The 18,886-nt window shown below is 34.7% G+C and overlaps 1 protein-coding gene across 3 annotated transcripts in view; it reads left to right on the top strand.

The window, feature by feature from the left end:
* Nucleotides 1-18,886, top strand: part of osbpl3b (oxysterol binding protein-like 3b) — a 173,092-nt gene that overhangs the window by 120,716 nt on the left and 33,490 nt on the right. For 2 of the 3 annotated variants that reach the window (XM_087286935.1, XM_087286936.1), the window contains 3 exons: nt 8,712-8,849; nt 9,549-9,642; nt 12,251-12,495. In XM_087286935.1, coding sequence (XP_087143061.1) covers nt 8,712-8,849; nt 9,549-9,642; nt 12,251-12,495 — 477 coding nt within the window. Of the gene's footprint in view, nt 1-8,711; nt 8,850-9,548; nt 10,616-12,250; nt 12,496-18,886 lie in introns of all 3 variants that reach the window. The other variant, XR_015511331.1, reaches the window with a different exon arrangement.

Consider the following 18,886-nt stretch of genomic DNA (forward strand, 5'->3'; position numbering starts at 1 on the left):
TTGTTTAAAAAATTAAGCACAGTTTTAAACCCCAGTGTGACTTCAGGGAATGCACATAATAATCTAAGAGAATAAAATTGATAAAGCAGTGTTTTGATGTCATGGTTATTATTTATTAATTAGCAATAATTTGACAAAATTGTGATCTTAGAATTTTTAATTATCAAAAATTAATATTCCACCACCAGCATGACATCACTAACAATAGTTTTAAGCAATGTAGCTCACTTTTAAACAACATACATTACTCAGCATAACTGAGTACACCCCATTTTGAAAATGATTATTATCCATGTAAATTATTATACATTTTTCAGTGAATATAGGCAATGTATTTTGGTGCATTTAAACAAAACAGATTTATTAAACAGATATTTTTATTAAAATATTATTTTAGTCACCAAGCATATTTAGAAATTGAAAGATAATACAAATAAATTCAAGGAAAATATAGCAAAAATAAATTACAACCTAAAAAAATGTAACTAGTTTGTAAAAAAATAAATAAATTACTTCTCTTCATTTTTCCTCTTTTTTAAATTTGTATTTAATATTTTTTTCTAACATATGAATTTGTCTGTACTAGGTTTTAGACCATTGTCATAAGTTATTTTGACAGATAAGCTCCAGATTTTGGCTTCATTTTTGACCGATTTAGTGTATATGTAAGTACAACTATAATATTGTATAGTTTTCTATTAAAAATATTAATTTAAAAGATAGATTTATGTGGGGTGTACTTATATATGCTGAGCACTGTATCGTAACAAACAACGCATTTCAGAAATAAAAATGTAACTAGCTAGTTGGTTTTTCCAAAAAAGCATTTTATTATATTATTACATTGATAGTTCAGAGCATCAATGTTTGTGCATCAATGGATTTGCTCTTAAGAGGCTGGACTCTATGCAGTGAAAACCAAACCACACAGAACTAAGCTAAACTTGAACTCTGAAAACTGGATTGACACAGTTTCAATCTAAAATAATCCTCTATGTTAAGCTGCTTTGACACAATCTACATTGTAAAAGCTCTATACAAATAAGGATGAATTGAAAATCCAACAGTTGTCACCGACCATACACAAAACTTTTCATTAGTCACTGCAAATTATTCACATCTTTATTATAGTAAAAAGAATTGGTGCAAGATTTTTCAACCCAGGAGATTTTGCCACCTTAGGATGAAACCCGCAGCTCAAGATGATTTATGCTAATTGAAACCAAAGAAAGTCTTTGGAGAGGCTGATTCAGACTCACTAGGGCCAGTTAATCATGTCTCTGGATAGTAAACGCCCAAACCCACTTGCACGCTCTCTAACAACATTATACACAGCATGCACCCACGCTTCAAATTCTATCAGTGATATGTTCCTGTAAAATCTCTCTGTCAATAACCAACTTCCCTAATTGGCATTCTAGTCAACATAATGCTTTTTACGCTAATTAGCTTGCAAAGCTCTGCCAACTGTCTTTCCTTTTTGTCTTATAATAACAAGTCATGAATCAAAAGGAATTTTTGACTAATTATGTTTTTCTTTCCTTTTTTCTTGTGCTGATTAGAAATGTTTTCCCTCATTCTGCATTTCTTTAATCTTCTGTCAGCACCTTCTAGACTGTTTGTCTTGTATTTGAGCTAATGAGGTGAACTTCATGAATCTTAACATGAAAGTAAACAAATGTTAGATTATTTTATGTGTTTTTTATGAAAATGGACCAGTATTTTAAAACCAATATTTTAAAACTTTTTTGATATGTGCATATTTATATATATATATATATATATATATATATATATATATATATATATATATATATATATATATATATATATATATATATATATATATATATATAGCCATTTATTTACAATCATTGTTATATTGCAGCCATTTGCTAAAGTGATTTAAGTTTATTTCCCCAATGTACCCCATATTGACAAAATAACACAGAATTGTTGACATTTTTGCAGATTTATAAACAAGAAATAATGAAATATGACCTGGTCCTATGTATTTAATAACTTTGGTCAGTATTTAGTAGAAACACACTTTTGAAGTTCTTAAAGTTTTTCTTTTTTTAATAAATCTCTAAAAATGTCAACAATTCTGTCATTATGAGGTGCTGTGTGTACATTAGTACATTAATGCTGAATAAATGAACCTAAATGATTTTAGCAAATGGCTGCAATAAAACAAAGAGTGAAAAATTGAAGGGGGGTCTGAATACTTTGTGTACCTGCTGTGTTTGTGTGTGTGTGTGTGTGTGTGTGTGTGTGTGTGTGTGTGTGTGTGTGTGTGTGTGTGTGTGTGTGTGTGTGTGTGTGTGTGTGTGTGTGTGTGTGTGTATATGTGTGTGTGTGTGTGTGTGTGTGTGTGTGTGTGTGTGTGTGTGTGTGTGTGTGTGTGTGTGTGTGTGTGTGTGTGTGTGTGTGTGTGTGTGTGTTTTATTGATATATAATAAAATGATTATGATTTTTTTTTTATATTTACCAAATGATTTTTAACAGAGCAAGGACATTTTCACAGAATGTCTGATAATATTTTCTATTCTAGAGAAAGTCTTATTTGTTTTATTTCGGCTACAATGAAGGCAGTTATTAATTTTTAAAAAAACGTTTTTGGGACAAAATTATAAGCCCCTTTAAGGTATTTTTTTTCCCGATAATCTACACAACAAACCATTGTTATACAATAACTTGCCTAATTACCCTAACCTGCCTAGTTCACCTTATTAACCTAGTTAAGCCTTTAAATGTCACTTCAAGCTGTATAGAAGTGTCTTGAAAAATATCTAGTAAAATATTATTTACTGTCATCATGGCAAAGATAAAATAAATCAGTTATTAGAAATGAGTTATTAAAACTATTATGCTTAGAAATGTGCTGAAACAATCTTCCCTCTGTTAAACAGAAATTGGGGAAATAAATGAACTGGGTCCCTAATAATTCAGGGGGGCTAATAATTCTGACGTTAACTGTATATATATATATATATATATATATATATATATATATATATATATATATATATATATATATATATATATATATATATATATATATATATATACATATATATATATATATATACATACACACACACACACACACAACGCTATGTATATATATTAGCGCTTGCACGACTACTGGTTTCTGCTAATCGATTTCTTTTCAAAACAATACTCGAGTTACTAGACTACCCGTGGTTTAAGCTACTAGTTAAAAAGACACAAAGATATCCTTTTCAATACGTTTTATAAATTCGTAGCGCTAACATAAATTGTCAAAACATTTTATTACTTTTTTATGTTACAGAGTAATATAAAAAAAAAGCTGCATGCAACATTGTCATTTAACATCTGCGTCATAAGCTTGCGGTATATGCGAAGCAAACTCATGTTCATCCTGTAGTACTTTAAGTTATTAAAGTAACTTTATTATTTTTCAGCCGTAATAAGAACAAAATGAAACTTAATTGTTAAACCAGTTCGGAAAGATAAAAATAGTTCTCGTCAACAATAGCTGACCAGCAAAAAATAAATAAATAGCCTAAATTAATAAATAATGCATAAATAAAAAGTTGAAATTGAAAATACTTAAATTAAATATGTATAATACAAACGAAAAAAAAAAGGTAGGCTAATTATTGCATTTTATTTATACATTTAATGTAAGCTATAGAAAGTAAAAGTAGCCACACCCGAAACCTAAAATGCGTCCTGAAAACTCATACTCATAATGCAGTATTCATAAAACTAATTAAAAGATTATTAAAATTATACTGAGCTAGGCTAAATCTCATTCAATCATTTAATTTCTGCTACGTTTCAACAGAAGATTATGCAAACGATCATGTGCGCACAAGTAATAGTCTGTTATACAACAAGTAGTCTGATTTAAAAAAATAACTCTAATATTTAAGTTTCCAGCTGTGATAACAAGAATGAAAATTATTTTGGTTCAGAAAATAAATAGTTCAACAAGCGACAATAGTCTACAGCCAAACAGAAAATAACTATTAAATAAAATATTTAGAAATAAATTATTTAAATGAATGAAAAATATATGTTAAAATAATGAATAAAATATACGCAGACACAGTAAAATAACAAATGACTGCATGATATTTTAACATGCAGACATAATGTATGAGAAAATGTATTTCATATTTAAAAGTCATAGAAAAAAAACAGCAACGCAACTATGAATGAAAAGCCCGTCTTGCAATTTAATCATTTTATATCTACCCTGTTTTCGACAGAAAAAAGGGATAGAATCTTACTTCATCCGACTTTATACAGAACACAAGTCATCCCCGCTCTCATCCTCTAGTCAGTCTGTGGTCGAGCTCATGGATCGCTGGTTTACATTTAGAAATACAAGCGTATCCACGTGAGAGGGATGCAGGTTGCTCTTTGTCTTGTTACAGTGTTGCTGGCAAAGAAAATTTCTTTCACTTTGTGTGCTGGTGGCAGGGATAGCAAGAAATGATTTTGCTAGCTTGGATAATAGAGGAAACTGATGTTCATTACATTACTCTGTGTTTCCTATAGGATTTTTTCCAGCTGTGGCGGTAGGCCTTTTTTGTACAGATCTACCAAACACCTATGGCATTATTTCAATCTCTTTGCTAGCGCGCAAAATTATTAAGATAAAGTCATAATATGCAGAGCAATAGATACTATAAAGTATACTTACGGAAACTGTTAATCAAACTGAAAGCTACGTTGTGTTTGCTGGCCTCACGCACCTGTCAGTCAGTCAGCACGTAGTCTTTGAGGGTTAAACAAATGACGCACACACAGTAAAGTTTGCGCTGTTATAATTCACGTACCTTTTAATATGTTTTGGTGCGATTATAACCAGCTATTATAAAACACGACTGAATGTTTTGAATGGGAAGCTGTAATGTTTTTTTGGTATGGCGGAAGAATTAATGTAGCAGAGACCATGTTAACTACCATTCGAGAGGATTCCCTGTGGTGTTAATGTTGATAATGTAAATTATCTTGAATTTAATCCTCAGTTGTAGTTGGAAGCTTTAACCTTGGATTGTGATGTTTGTTGGATACGTTTGTCGTTTTGATGTCATTTGGTAAATGCACGCTCGAGTAGTCGATTGCTTCTGAGAGCGCCGACTAGTGGTTGAAGTAGTCGGTCGCTCGATTAGTCGACTAGTCTATGCAAGCCCTAATATATATATATATATATATATATATATATATGCATATATGTACATACATAGCATTTTCATGATATTTATGCAAATTTTTATTAACTGTTAGAGATGCGCGGTTGACGGTTATAGCCGCGGACTCCGCGGATAAACCGCGGATCGGGCGGATGACGTTACGAAAAAATAATATTTTAATTAAATTCGGGCGGGTGGCGGGCGGTTGTACTGTTTTTATAGGCATAGCTGGCGCACCAACGAAAAAGCCTAGGACTGACTTCACAGAATGGGAGGAGGAATCGGATACACTAATTCTGGATGAAGTACAGAAGTATTCCTCTACAAACTTCCGTATAGACGGATCAGCAGAGGAAAACCTACTTTCCTTTAGGGAGAAATAAGGCCAGTCATTCCCACGACTGCAGCACCTTTCCAAGAGAATTCTATGCATTTCAGCAACAAGTGCTGCGAGCGAGCGCTCCTTCAGTGCAGCAGGGCGCATTATAGTGGCTATGCAGGCTCTCCCGTCTGAATCCTGACACTAGATGCTATTTTATTCCTGCATTGTGCCAAGAAAAAATCAAACTAGACCTAAGGTCAGGCATATTAAACCAATTAGCCTATGTTATTTAGGCTACACATATGTTCAATATAAACTTTTCATTTCGGTCAGCTGATAATTTTACGTTCATATTGGTTTAGCCTATTCTATTCTAGACATGTTGGCCTTGCTTTTACGTTCCGAGGCTAAGGTTATTTTGCCAGAATTTCTTTGTCGCAACTGTAATGGCGTAGTATTTCGTTATGCTACAAGTTTGAGGGGAATGGGGATGATCCTAAGTCCATGGGTTATTGGGGCACTTGTCATACATGCACTTAGCCTGGTCAGACTTTATGTTCGCTCAAAGAGGGATGGCAAATCTATTTTTCTAATTTAATTTCTAATTGTGGGGGTGACTGAGCCTACAAGGCTTAGGCACGATATGACGTTTTTATTTAAAAAAATTTCAACTGTTTGCCAAAGCATCCGACTATAGCCTATGCCTACATTAAGATATTTATGTTAATATTTTTTTACTGCCTGTTGTTTCTTTTGGCATATAAAATAGGTATTGTCTGATAGAGATATAAATAAAGGTTCATCTGTGTCGCAGAACTGGTGTTGTTTCCAATTTCTACAAGCTAAATAACATCCACAGCAAAAAATAAAAAATAATAAATAAAAAAATTGTCGAAAAACTGTGCCCATTAATTAGATGTACAAGGCAAGCAGGTAGGTTTTTGGGGTTGCTATGGACAACTACAAATGTAAACATTATTAGGCTATAATGTAAATGACTTATTATTCTATCTATTTACTAAAAAATAAAGTAAAATAAGCATTTAGTAGTAGGCTAAATAGCAGCATGTTGAAATGATGTGTCAATGCGTTTTTTCTATTAGGCTACAATAAAAAAAGTTGTATAGTACAGTGCGTTTAATTTAGGCTGTTTGTTTAGCCTACTTTTGTCCCTGTGTACCGATTGGAGACGGAGTTCACTGCTGATATTCTGAGAGCTCGGGTGCTTCTCATTTCTTATTTGTGCATCCTCGTTTCCTTTCCTTGCTTTCTTTCCTCGTGTTTCCACCCCACCGGGATACGAGGGAAGGACGCAAGGAAAAGACTCAAGGACCGAGGAATCGAATCAAGTGAATAGACACGTCCTCGTATCTTTAGCGTCACTTCAAAGCTTCGTCAATTAATGACTTGCACATTTGGATTAACTGCATGTCTACATTAAAGTCATTCTCTATTCTATAATGATCAATAAAGAAACATTCATTTAATGATATAAAGGAATAAGGCATTCAAATAAAGAGCCCAATCAGCAGATGGCGGGCGGGTGCGGTTTTAAAAATTGGTCAAAAATGTTAGTGCGGATGGATGGCGGATGGATGATGAATTTTGTCATGCGGTTGCGGATGAAATAATAGCCCATCCGCGCATCTCTATTAACTGTATTACATTGTGATTACATTACATGTAATGTGTACATTACACATTAGATTAAAAAATATGTAGGACTAACAGATAAAATGTATGTATTCTGATTGCATATAAAAATTCCATCCAAATTGACCCTTCGCTAAGCCACACCCAAAAACTGCCACCCACCAATCATGGCTTAGCAACCATAGCTACACGCAGGAGCTCTGTCAAGCTTTTGAGTGAGGGAAACAAGCCAAAGTGTTGTGCATATGAATTGTGCAAACCTGACACCCGGTATCCTGAAAGTTTGGACAGATTTATTTCCCTTTTTAAAACCTAAAACCCAAGGGGAGAAATGCCAGCGTGGATCAAGTTCTGTGAGGGGCGCTAAAGGAGTGGCGTTAAGTTGGTTTCATTTTGATATTCCTGACACATTCGGTGATAGACGGCAATAACTTACACACCTCTTACCCTAAACAGATCTAAACTGTGTTTTCTGCAAAAATACAAAACTGGTTATGTTTCACAGCTGTCTTATTTTTTTATTTTTTTTATTTTTATTTTTTGCTCATGATTATGAGCACTGCCCCGTTTAAGTCTTCGCCATAGTAGTCATTTATAGCAATCATATTTTCATCTGTTTCAAGCTACGAATATTTGAAATGAAATATCATCAGAACAAGGTTTGATCACAAACTGAGCAACTGAGCACCTGCAATCAATTTACTTCATCCGCAGCTGTTTTTCAGTAATTTATAACCCTCATGCCCATTTCAGAGTTACGGTTCACTGATGTTTTCTTTTAGGAGTTTTTGCAGATGCCTTACACAGTGCTAATAGCAAATCGTAAAGTAGCATAGTGCAAATAAGCAGAGCTGATGTGCATAAGGTGCAGAGGATGTACTGTATATATGACAAGGCACAATCATTTTTTTTTCTCTGGATATTAGTAAAGCAAATAGTAGTAAATCATGTTGTGCAAATCATTTAAATACTTCCCTCCCATAAAGTTTGGTTCTGACTGGGAAACTCCTACAAATGCATATTCAGTAATGTCAGGCTCAAAAATAGCATGTGTCCATGGCTTTTTAGTGCTATTTTATGCTGTAAGAGTTATAAGAGTTATGTTGTAAGAGCTATAAATCTGGGCCTACATGTATTTAGCAAAATCATTTTTGAGACAAATCTGTTTCATACATTTTTTAAAAAGCACATTATGTCTTTTTAAAAAGCCTAATTTCATATATGTAAAAAATGACACAGAATACAACTACAAAGGATTATTTTTTTTTTATCGGAAAATAAAGTTGTTTGGTCCCATAACCGAATGCAATAGAAGAGCAACCTTATGCAGATTTAAGCTGATTGTGCTTAATAGTCATGAAAATACTCAATAATAATTATTATTAATTGAATTTCTGAATTGAATGGTCTCAAAAAATATCCATAGGTTTTTTTTTTTTTTTTTGGTGCACTTTTGTTTCTGAATATGGTTTTATTTTTTTGTATTTTTGACATTCACCCATGTGGCCCTTCTTAAATTGAAGCTCTGACTTCTCTTAATACAGAAGCAAGACTCCAGTGATTGTTCCCGCCCCCTTGTTCACCAGGCATCCAATGAGAGCAGAGCTTCCATTTCAGAGTCACTGTCAGAGTTCTTTGATGCACAGGAAGTGCTGCTGTCAGCGAGTTCTTCAGAAAATGAGGTGAGCATGAAGTCCCCTCTCTTCAATTCTCCCACAAATGTGCAACCGTAAGTATCATCACAGTTTTGGGCACCACAACCAAAATGAATCATATGCTGGAGGTGTTCATCTGCAACACACTTCATAGACTATAGTATAGTGTAATGTTTTTTAAATTGCTTCAAGGACTGAGATATTATGGCCTGCTCCTACCTAAATAGTTCAGTAGTTTACTGCACTTCCTCAAGAGACTAACTGCCTCAGCTCCTTCCTTTACCTCAGGCAGACAATGAACTGGACACCCCATTAGGAGAAACAGAAGGAACTAATTATATTTAACATGTAATAAGTGCTACGGATGACATTCCACAGTTAGAGGAACTAGCCTGCCTAACATCTCTTCTTTCTCTCTTTAACTTCATCTCTGCCTCAAATTGAGGCCGACCTGCTGAAGCATCTCCTGTAGCAGAAGTAATAGGAAAATTGAGATAATTGCTTTCTTCTAATAATTCCTCATAAAGAGTTTTAGTGAGAATTAGTACATCCACGCTATTAGAGCATCAGACACGCAAACACACTTAAGATGTATTTTCACCGTTACTTATGGTGCACAGAGATCCATATGTTAATGCCTCTCAGCTTCTAGATGGTGAGACTATGATACATGTATGCTGTCAAAGAGCCAAACACCTGTAATGATGATGTGTGGTTTTCTCCTAGGCTTCAGAAGATGACTCATATATCAGTGACATCAGTGACAACGTGTCCATGGATAACTTCAGCAACGAGGCAGAGAATGAGAGACTCAATACAGGTGGGAATGACGCTTTTCTTGCCTCATGCTGCTGATTTTTCACTGTCAATCCAGCACTTTCAAAGATTCAGTGAGAAACTCTTACGGGCTACATTTGACAGCTCTTTTATAGCTGTGTGGAAGACTTGGTTGGGTAAAAAAGAAAAACACTGACAAGCCATTTTCACATGCCAGAATACAATAGTTAAAGATCAGTTTGGGGTGTAGTGCATTGAGAAAGAATTTATACCTGTTATTTTTTAAATAGGATTTTGTGCTGATTTCTTGTTGTAAAGGGATAATTCACCCAAACATAACATCATCTGTCATCATTTACTCACCCTTTACTTATTCCATACCAGTGTGAGTACCAGTATTTGTTTTCCCTACTATAGTAGTCAATGTTTACATCTTTCCAACATTCAAAATGAAGATTTATCAATGTCAACTCCACAAAAGATAAAGCAAAACTAATTAAATTAAAGCAAATTAATTAAAAAAGAAAATCTTTAATAATTACAGTGCATACTGTAAGTGTTCATTCTCGTAGTTCAGTAATCGATGACAGTGTTCTCTGTTATTTTTCTCTGTATACTGTAAACCTTAATAAGTTGAGACAAATGATTTGAGGAAGGTGATTCCATCAGTTCGTTTAAGTAATGGGAAATTGACAACTCAATTAATTGAGTTGACCAGATGTGGTCTCTTGATTGAATTAAATTAAATGTTTAGGCAAAGATATCTTAAAATAGCTGGTAAACTAAACTTCCAAATTTGTTAGCTTTAATATTCTTTACTTACTCACTTCAGGGGGTGTTAATATCAAAGTTAATATTTAGCCGCGCCATGTTGGTGTTTTGTAACATCTAAGTGGGTCGTTAGCGTAACACTCAACCCCTGATGGACCAGGACGTACAAACATACACCATGGACAGTATAGCTTACCCAATAGCGCATGTCTTTGGACTTGTGGGAGGAAACCCATGCCATCGCAGTGAGAACATTCAAACTCCACACAGAAATGCCAACTGATCCAGCTGGAACTCGAACCAGTGACCTTCCTGCTGTGAGGCGACAGCACTACCCACTGCGCCACCGTGTCGCTCCTGTGTGTATATCTATTAAGGAAAATTTATATAAGCATTTAAATATCTACTTACTAGTTTAACTTTTCTCATTCATCAGATGGGTTCAGGTAATGCCTCTGTCCTGCTGCGCTTCAGCAAAATTCAGCACCATTCAAGCAAAATGATCACAGTTCAGCCGCGAGTTACGTCGTTGTTTGGGAAACGCACCCCAGCACAGTTGTCAAGGCAGAATTTCAAGCGCAACCAATCGTTTTAAACAGAGGCACTGTGAATCCATTGAAGTAATTAAAACGTTAAGTTCAGAGAACTTCAAATATTAATCAAAAGTTTTTGTTGCCTAATGAGTAAGTTAAACACACCAGTTAAAGTTTGGAAGCCAAAACTTGGTATTTTAAGTAATGTCAAGTTGTATTAACTTAATATCTTTAGTAATGACAACATCTGAGTTTACAGTATAGATCCTCCCAGGCTCTGTCAGATGTATGAGAAGTGCTTATAGATTTTTTGATTTTTGCAGACATTTGTTTTAGTCCAATACATTCAATAGTTTGATAGTTTATGCTCTTTGTTTTTCTGCAACTTCAGAAATTTAAACTATTTCTAAAATATCATTTTTGAGCACCGCTATACCAGGGCAAAAGGGACAAAACTTATTTTAAAGGGCACATAGTTTACCCCTTTTATATGATTTAATATTAGTAATATGGTTCTTGTGAGTGTGCCAGTTTAGGTTCAGTTCAAAACACAGTTTAGATTTTTTTATTATAGTGTGTTCAAAAGTGTCATGTTGGGAGCGTGTACACAGTTCGCTGTTTTAGGGGCGTGTTGCTTCACATGAAAATTTAGTTTCGGCTTCCCGCCCAACGTAACAAGGGGACGGAACCAAGAGCTCACCCGCTGTGTGTGACTTGAAGCACTGTCACATGCACCCCAACAGAAAACCCACGCCCAGAATTCCAAAATGCATGGCGCTGCATCAGCGTCGCACCACGCAGAGCGGAGCTTCTGGTGTGTGACCTGCAGGCAAGTTTGTTATTTTATTTCGAATGGAGAGACATGAGGCAACGCGCCTACACTTTTTCAGCTGCACCTAGTTAAGATCATATTGTCAATTCATCTATTTATGTTGACTTAATGATTCATTATTGATTTACCGATTTTTAAGGCTCATTTAAGTTGAGTTTAAATGGATTACACATTAATAAGTTTGTGCCTTACCAAAACACGCCCAGTCAATTGAATTTGCCACAGATTAAATCCAATCGAAATATAGAGATATGATTCTGTAAAATTAGAAGGCTCCTAAGCTACATTTTAGTCATTGCAAAGAAAATATGGATACTGTAACTTAATTACGGTAAATAAATACATAAAGTATTTATTTTTTAATAATTTTGCTAAATGATTGCACAAATGTTTATTGCTTTTTGATTATGGTGAACATAATTTACCGCAGATAACAAAAGGAAATATAGGGAAAAGAAGAGGTATGACTACTTTTGCCAGTCAATTTCTGAATTTCATATGTTTTTTTTTTTTAGGTTGTTTAGTGAATGGTGGTTTTCAAGAGCAACGGCGGTCCTGTCTTCCCTCCCCAAGTCCCAATACCAGCAACATAAGTCTGTGGAACATTCTAAAGAACAACATTGGGAAAGACTTGTCTAAAGTAGCCATGCCTGTTGAGCTAAACGAGCCACTCAACACACTGCAAAGACTGTGTGAGGAACTGGAGTACAGTGAATTGCTGGACAAGGCTGCACACACACAGGACCCATTTGAACGCATGGTAAGCCAATTTCACACACATTGTTGCACAAATTGGCATATTTAAAATATCTGGATTTAAGAAACATGCATACACTTAAGACTTGTGTGACAGTTTGAGCTCACAACAAATATTTTTCACATTAAAATAAAGCAATCGTTAGGATGCACATTCATGTGAAATAAAGATTAAATGGATTGACAAATATCACATAAAATGTCAAAAAAACAAACAAATAACAGCTATATATAATTAATGAATAATCATAATCATGTAGTTAAATTTATTAACAGCAAATATAGGATGTTCAACGGTCACAGCAATTCTTAACTTTTTGATTTGGTGGTTCATTTGTATGAAATCGTACAATCTTTTTCGTGCAATTTAGTACGATTTGCTCATCCCCCAGTGGCGGTTGGGTTTTGGGTGCAGTTGGGTGCCTTGCCTTTTTTTAAAAATTGTACATTTTCATACAAGTAAGCAAATTAGCCACTAAACTGACAAAACATATAATAGTTACGTTTTCTTGTAAGATCAGGCTGAAAGTTTAGAAATAGCAAAAAAAAGTGTCAGGAGTCTGTCTGACTGTCATAAGTGCTTGCAAAGCATTCCAGGTTTCGCAATATGTTAATATTTGCATATCGACACAAAGCTAATGTGGCCAAACCTCACTGAGGAGAAGAGAAAAGTTTAAGATTTTTCTTTCTACGGTCTAATAAAAACTATTGTCAAATTAAGATCCACATTCATGTGAAATAAACAAGATTTAACTGATTGAGATATATCATATAAAATTAAAAAACAAAACATATATATAATTATATAATTATTAATAATTATGTAGTTAAACTTATTATCAGCAAATATTTATAATACTATATATTTTCAATATAAAGTATGTATAAATTAGGGGCCGCACGGTGGCGCAGTGGGTAGCGTGTTCGCCTAACAGCAAGAAGGTTGCTGGTTCGAGTCCCGGTTGGATCTCTTGGCATTTCTGTGTGGAGTTTGCATGTTCTCCCTGTGTTCGCGTGAGTTTCCTCCGGGTGGTCCGGTTTCCCCCACAGTCTAAAGACAAAGAGAATAAGTGAATTTAATAAGCTAAATTGGCCGTAGTGTATGTGTGTGAATGCAGGAGTGTACAGTGTTTCCCAATGGTGGGTTGCGGCTGGAAGAGCATCCGCTGCGTAAAACATGTGCTGGATAAATTGGCAGTTTATTCCTCTGTGGCAGCCCCTGATTAATAAAGGGACGAAGCCAAAAAGAAAGTTAATGAATGAATGAATATGTATTAATTGTATATTAGTAGTAGTAGTAATACAGGATATTGTATTAAATATTGTTTACTACTGATATTGTAATATTCAAACGCACAGAGGCATGCCTGCTCTGTATTATGATATTACAACGTATGAGTCATTTATTAGCCTGATGTGTCTTGCACTATAGTGATTCTTTTGAAAGCCTGTCTGATCCAGGCTCATCATCTCAGGATGCACTATTACTCATGAGAGCAAGAACAATGTTCAGAAATCATTCTCCATCCTTGGAAATGTGCTTTAGTCAGCCGCACTCTACTGTATCCAATGACACTCTCAGTGCCTACCAGCACTGATCTGTGACCATGAGAAAGCAATATACTCTCATTTTAAATAATAGCTCCAGCTTTCAAATTTTCCATGTTCTAATGACTAGGTCAGTAGTTTTGTGGCCCTTAGAAATGATCATCCAGCACTAAGATTGATTCAAAAACATTTGGAATTGGAGGATCTTGATTTTAATAGCTGGACATTGTGGAATCAAAGCAGGAGGCAGTTTACTTGTCCACTACCTCATTTGTATCTAAATCCACCAATTTGTTCATAGATTAATAACAAATGGCAAAGAGAATAGGATCTACATATAAACAATGGTAAAACGTTACTTGAAAGGGTGTTCATAATACTGTCATGAAACCTTTGTATTTTATGTATGCTTATAACAACAGTCAGTCGCATCATTCGCTCAGTTATGACATTTTAAATACAAAGATACATTGTTATTACAATTTGACATATACAAACAAATACATCACAACCTGTTTTGCCTGTCATGACATCTTGACAATTACCAAGACAACAAAACTTGTGATGAATTTTGTAATTTATTTTTATTTTTTTTACCACAGCAACAGTGGTAGAAGCTGTATTTGTCATTAAAATGTCGTTGAATATTAATGACACTATTAAAAATGATTTGACAGAGCATTGACACTTTTAAAAAGACATAACAATGACAAATATAGTTTGTTCCACTGAAAGTGATCAGAAAAATATTCGTGAAGTAGTTTTAATAGCCCCATGAGAATTATGTTTATGACAGATTTATGACAGGTTATGATTTCTTGGTAATGTGAAGTTGCTATAACAAAAATAACGACCAGTTGTGATGTATTTGTTTAAGTCAAATTTGTCATAACCAACAATGTCATCTTTGCATTTAAAGCATCATAACTGAGCAAATAACACTTAAACATTTTTATAAGCACGAATTAAACTATAAATGTTTCATGTTTCTTATGAACACCCCTTTAAGTAAAGTGTTACCATTGTTTATATATAAAGCTCATTCTCTTTATTTGTTATTAATGTATGAAAGTAATGTCAAGTTGTCAACCCATACAATGTCACCTTTGCATCTAAAATGTCATAACTGAGCATATTACACTTAATTACAGTTGTCATAAGCATGGATGCAATTTCATTCACAATCATGACTTGTGTCAAAAACAAACAAACAATAGCTTAGTGGTTTATAGCTTTTTAGTTTGCTTACCGTAAGCTAACTGGTGAAGTTGAAATCACAAGACATAAAGAAGTAATTAAATTGGAAATTAAATTACACATGAAATTGCTAACTTAATTCTAGATTCTTTATCTTCTAAGTTCAGTTCATCAGTTCAAATTAGGTTTGTTAAACGAGAGAAGCATTAATAATAAGCATTAGGAGCAGGTGACCACGATTGAGAACTGTTGTGGTAGAGGTTAAAGTTTTTGACTCTTCTAAAGCATAAAAATACCATAATAAAGCAATGCAGAAGTCAAATATTCTGCTTTGAAAATGTTAATTACGTGCCTGGACCTCTGTCTTTGTTTTGGTCATTTAACCCGCCCAATGCCAGTTTAGCCAATTATATTTCAGCACCCCGGGTTGCCTTGTGAAAAACTGTTTATTATGCATGACCAAAATGTGACCTTGTGGGACAAAAAAAAAAACCTCAGAAATGAGATGCAGATTCAGAGTTCCTCATGAGGTGGTTATTAATTAGCAAATAATATAAATTTTACGAATGTAAACAGAAAGCAGGTTACATTGTAACACGCTACATGACGAGATACGCAGTTATACGCAATTTGGCTGTTTGCACCTGACAAAACATGACAGAAATTTTATTTCAGCCATTCGGAAGCACAGAATAGTGCACTTTCTGCACTCCAATGAAATGGTAAGGTTTATAATCTAATTAATACATATTAAACCTCTTTAACATAATTAAATGTACATGCTGAATCATTGAAATGTGTTGGCTTGCACTGAGTCACAGTTCTAAAGCTCAGTTTTAAACAGTTTATTTTATTTTCAAGATCTGAGGTGAACTATCTGCTGCTGCTTTCAGTATTATGGCAATAAATGTCCAACAAAGTTTTCATTTAACACCAAATAAAGCCTATGAGGTGTACCTGAGGAGATCATTGTCAGTTTATCCTGTTGTTCAGCTGCAAGAAATAAATAAAATTTTATATTTGTTTTTTATATTTAATAAAACTTACATTTCACGAGTTGTTTATAACAAAGCTTCCTTTTAATATGGAAAATACTCCTTCTATTGTGTGCTGATGCCTTTATTTAAAACACGACTTAAATCAGCCTTTAGGCTTAAGACTCAGACTCTCTTCTGTTGATGTCATCAATCTGGCAACCTGCGCTAGTGTGTGTTTAGAACCAGGCGTGCAATATCTAGTTTAACACTTACATACTGCACCTTTAAGTTTAGGTAGGATTAATTGATGTACTGTAGAATGTGGTCATGCAGAAAGCAGAATTTATTGTTTTAAAAGTTAATATATTTCTAATCAAGTAAGCAACTACTTCAAACTGAGAACTAGTCGGTGCTGGTAGGTTAATGCATCAACATATAACGATAAGGTGCTTGAGTCGACCCAATTATGACTCTTGCTCTTCTTTCCCTGTGCCCCATGCTTTCGTGTCAATCTATTAGTTAAATATTGTGAATTCCCTTAAAAACTAAAGTGTCCCCATACTAAAGTAATTCACAGTTCATTAAGGCTTCCAGTGGCCAGTTTTTTGTAATTAATGACTATTAATTAACATCCCAAATGTTTTATCCCATTTTGTGCCTGTGTTGTCAGAAGACTTCCTGATTATCATTGGCTCTGCTTGTTTAAAATCTAATTTGCTGTGCTCTTGGTATGGTAGATTGCGTCAGTCATTATTTAATTGAGAGCATTTCACTGCCATTTGTGCTTTTGTGGAACTCTGCTCTCATGTTAATTTGCTATTAAATCTGGTCCCAATTGTCATTAGTTGAAAAAAATTAAATATTCCACCTCTAAAATAACTTTTTGTTTGCCGAATGGTCCAAATAGTCCACATTTTCTCTCAAGTGATAGGGTGCACTTTATTGTACATTAAGTACTTAATGTGTACATACAGTCTACTTCGCTGAAAAAATACTGTGCTTTACAGTACAAGTCTAATATAAATATGATAAGCACAAAGTGTGTACACACAACACAGGACTGTAAAATAAAGTGCTTCTTGTGATTGTCTAGAAACAGGGTACTGTCTACAAATGAAGGTATGCTTAACCTCCTTCATCATCACAGCAATTTAAGGTTAGTTAACATTATATAACAAGGTTTCTTCAACATTAGCAAATAATGACAGGTTTGAAGAAGCAGTGTTACCATTTGAGTTATTTCGAGAGACTCTTGAGGGTGAACTTGACTTTCAGCTTTCACGTTCCTGTCAAAAAGCCTCCAGGGTGTTGGCGGTGTTTCAAAAAAAGAACTGGTCATCCACAATAAAATACAAAGTCACATTAAGGTCTAAAATGCTTACATTTTACGAATACTGTTGCTATCAAGTCCTGTTGCATTAATAAAAATAATGCAGATTATGTCAATAAAATTTGTTGGTAAATACCATTTCACATTGCAGACCGTTTCAACAGGCTCATTGCAAACTAATGAAATTAATCCCTCAGCCTGTATTTTTGTGAAATTGCTAATATGTACTTCTTCATACATTTGATAGAAGTTTCTAGTTAAAATCAATTCTATGGAGCAGTATGACATTCCTTTTCACACTAATGATTGGGACACTCACCGGCTACTTTATTAGGTAATGGGTTGGACCCCCTTTTGCATTCAGGTCTGCCTTAATCAACGGTGGCATAGATTCAACAAGGTACTGAAAATATTCCTCAGAGATTTAAGTCTATATTGACATGATAGCATTACCCAGTTCTTGCAGATTTGTCTGCTGCACATCCATGATACGAATCTCCCATTCCACCACATTCCAAAGGTGCTCTATTGGATTGCGATCTGGTGACTGTGGAGGCAATTTGACTATAGTGAATTTATTGTCATGTTCAAGAGACCAGTCTGAGATTATTCATGCTTTATGACATGGCGGGTTATCCTGCTGGAAGTAGCCATCAGAACTCAGGTACATTGTGGTCATAAAGGGATGGATATGGTCAGCAACAATACTCAGGTAGGCTGTGGCATTGACACGATGCTCAATTGGTACTAATGGGCCCAAAGTGGGCTTAGCTTGAACTGTTGATACAAGGCTGGATCTGTTGTTAACCCCAAATTCTGACTCTACTATCCGAATGTCGCAGCAAAAAATCGAGACTCATCAGACCAGGCAACATTTTACCAATCTTCTTTTGTCCAATTTTGGTGAGCCTGTGTGAATTGTCAACTCAGGCCCCGTTTACACTAGTGCGTTCTAGTTTTAAAGCGGCGCTTTAGAATGAAAACGACCTGCGTCCACACTAGCGTTTCTGAACAACTCTCCGTCTACACCAAAACACTAAAAACGCACATCACGTGACCACACATACACTCTCTGGCATACGCTGCAGCCCATCTAGCCAAATGAGAGCTGTGCTCGTCGGAGTTTTCATAAGGATCAACCCCTGGATCTAATCTCATTATATTGGCTAAAAGTTATATTTAATTCATCTTGTTGTCTATATCTAACGACATATTCTCCGACTTTGGTCTTTTGAATCTATTACTTGTTCTCGGGTAATGTGTTTTGGCTGAGCACAAAGATAAGTTAATAATTAATGTAACCACATATATTCTGTATATTGACTGATTGCTTGCCTTTATTT

Source organism: Danio rerio, chromosome 16 (assembly GCF_052040795.2).
Source record: "Danio rerio strain M-AB ecotype USA chromosome 16, GRCz13ab, whole genome shotgun sequence".
Taxonomy (NCBI): Eukaryota; Metazoa; Chordata; class Actinopteri; order Cypriniformes; family Danionidae; genus Danio; species Danio rerio.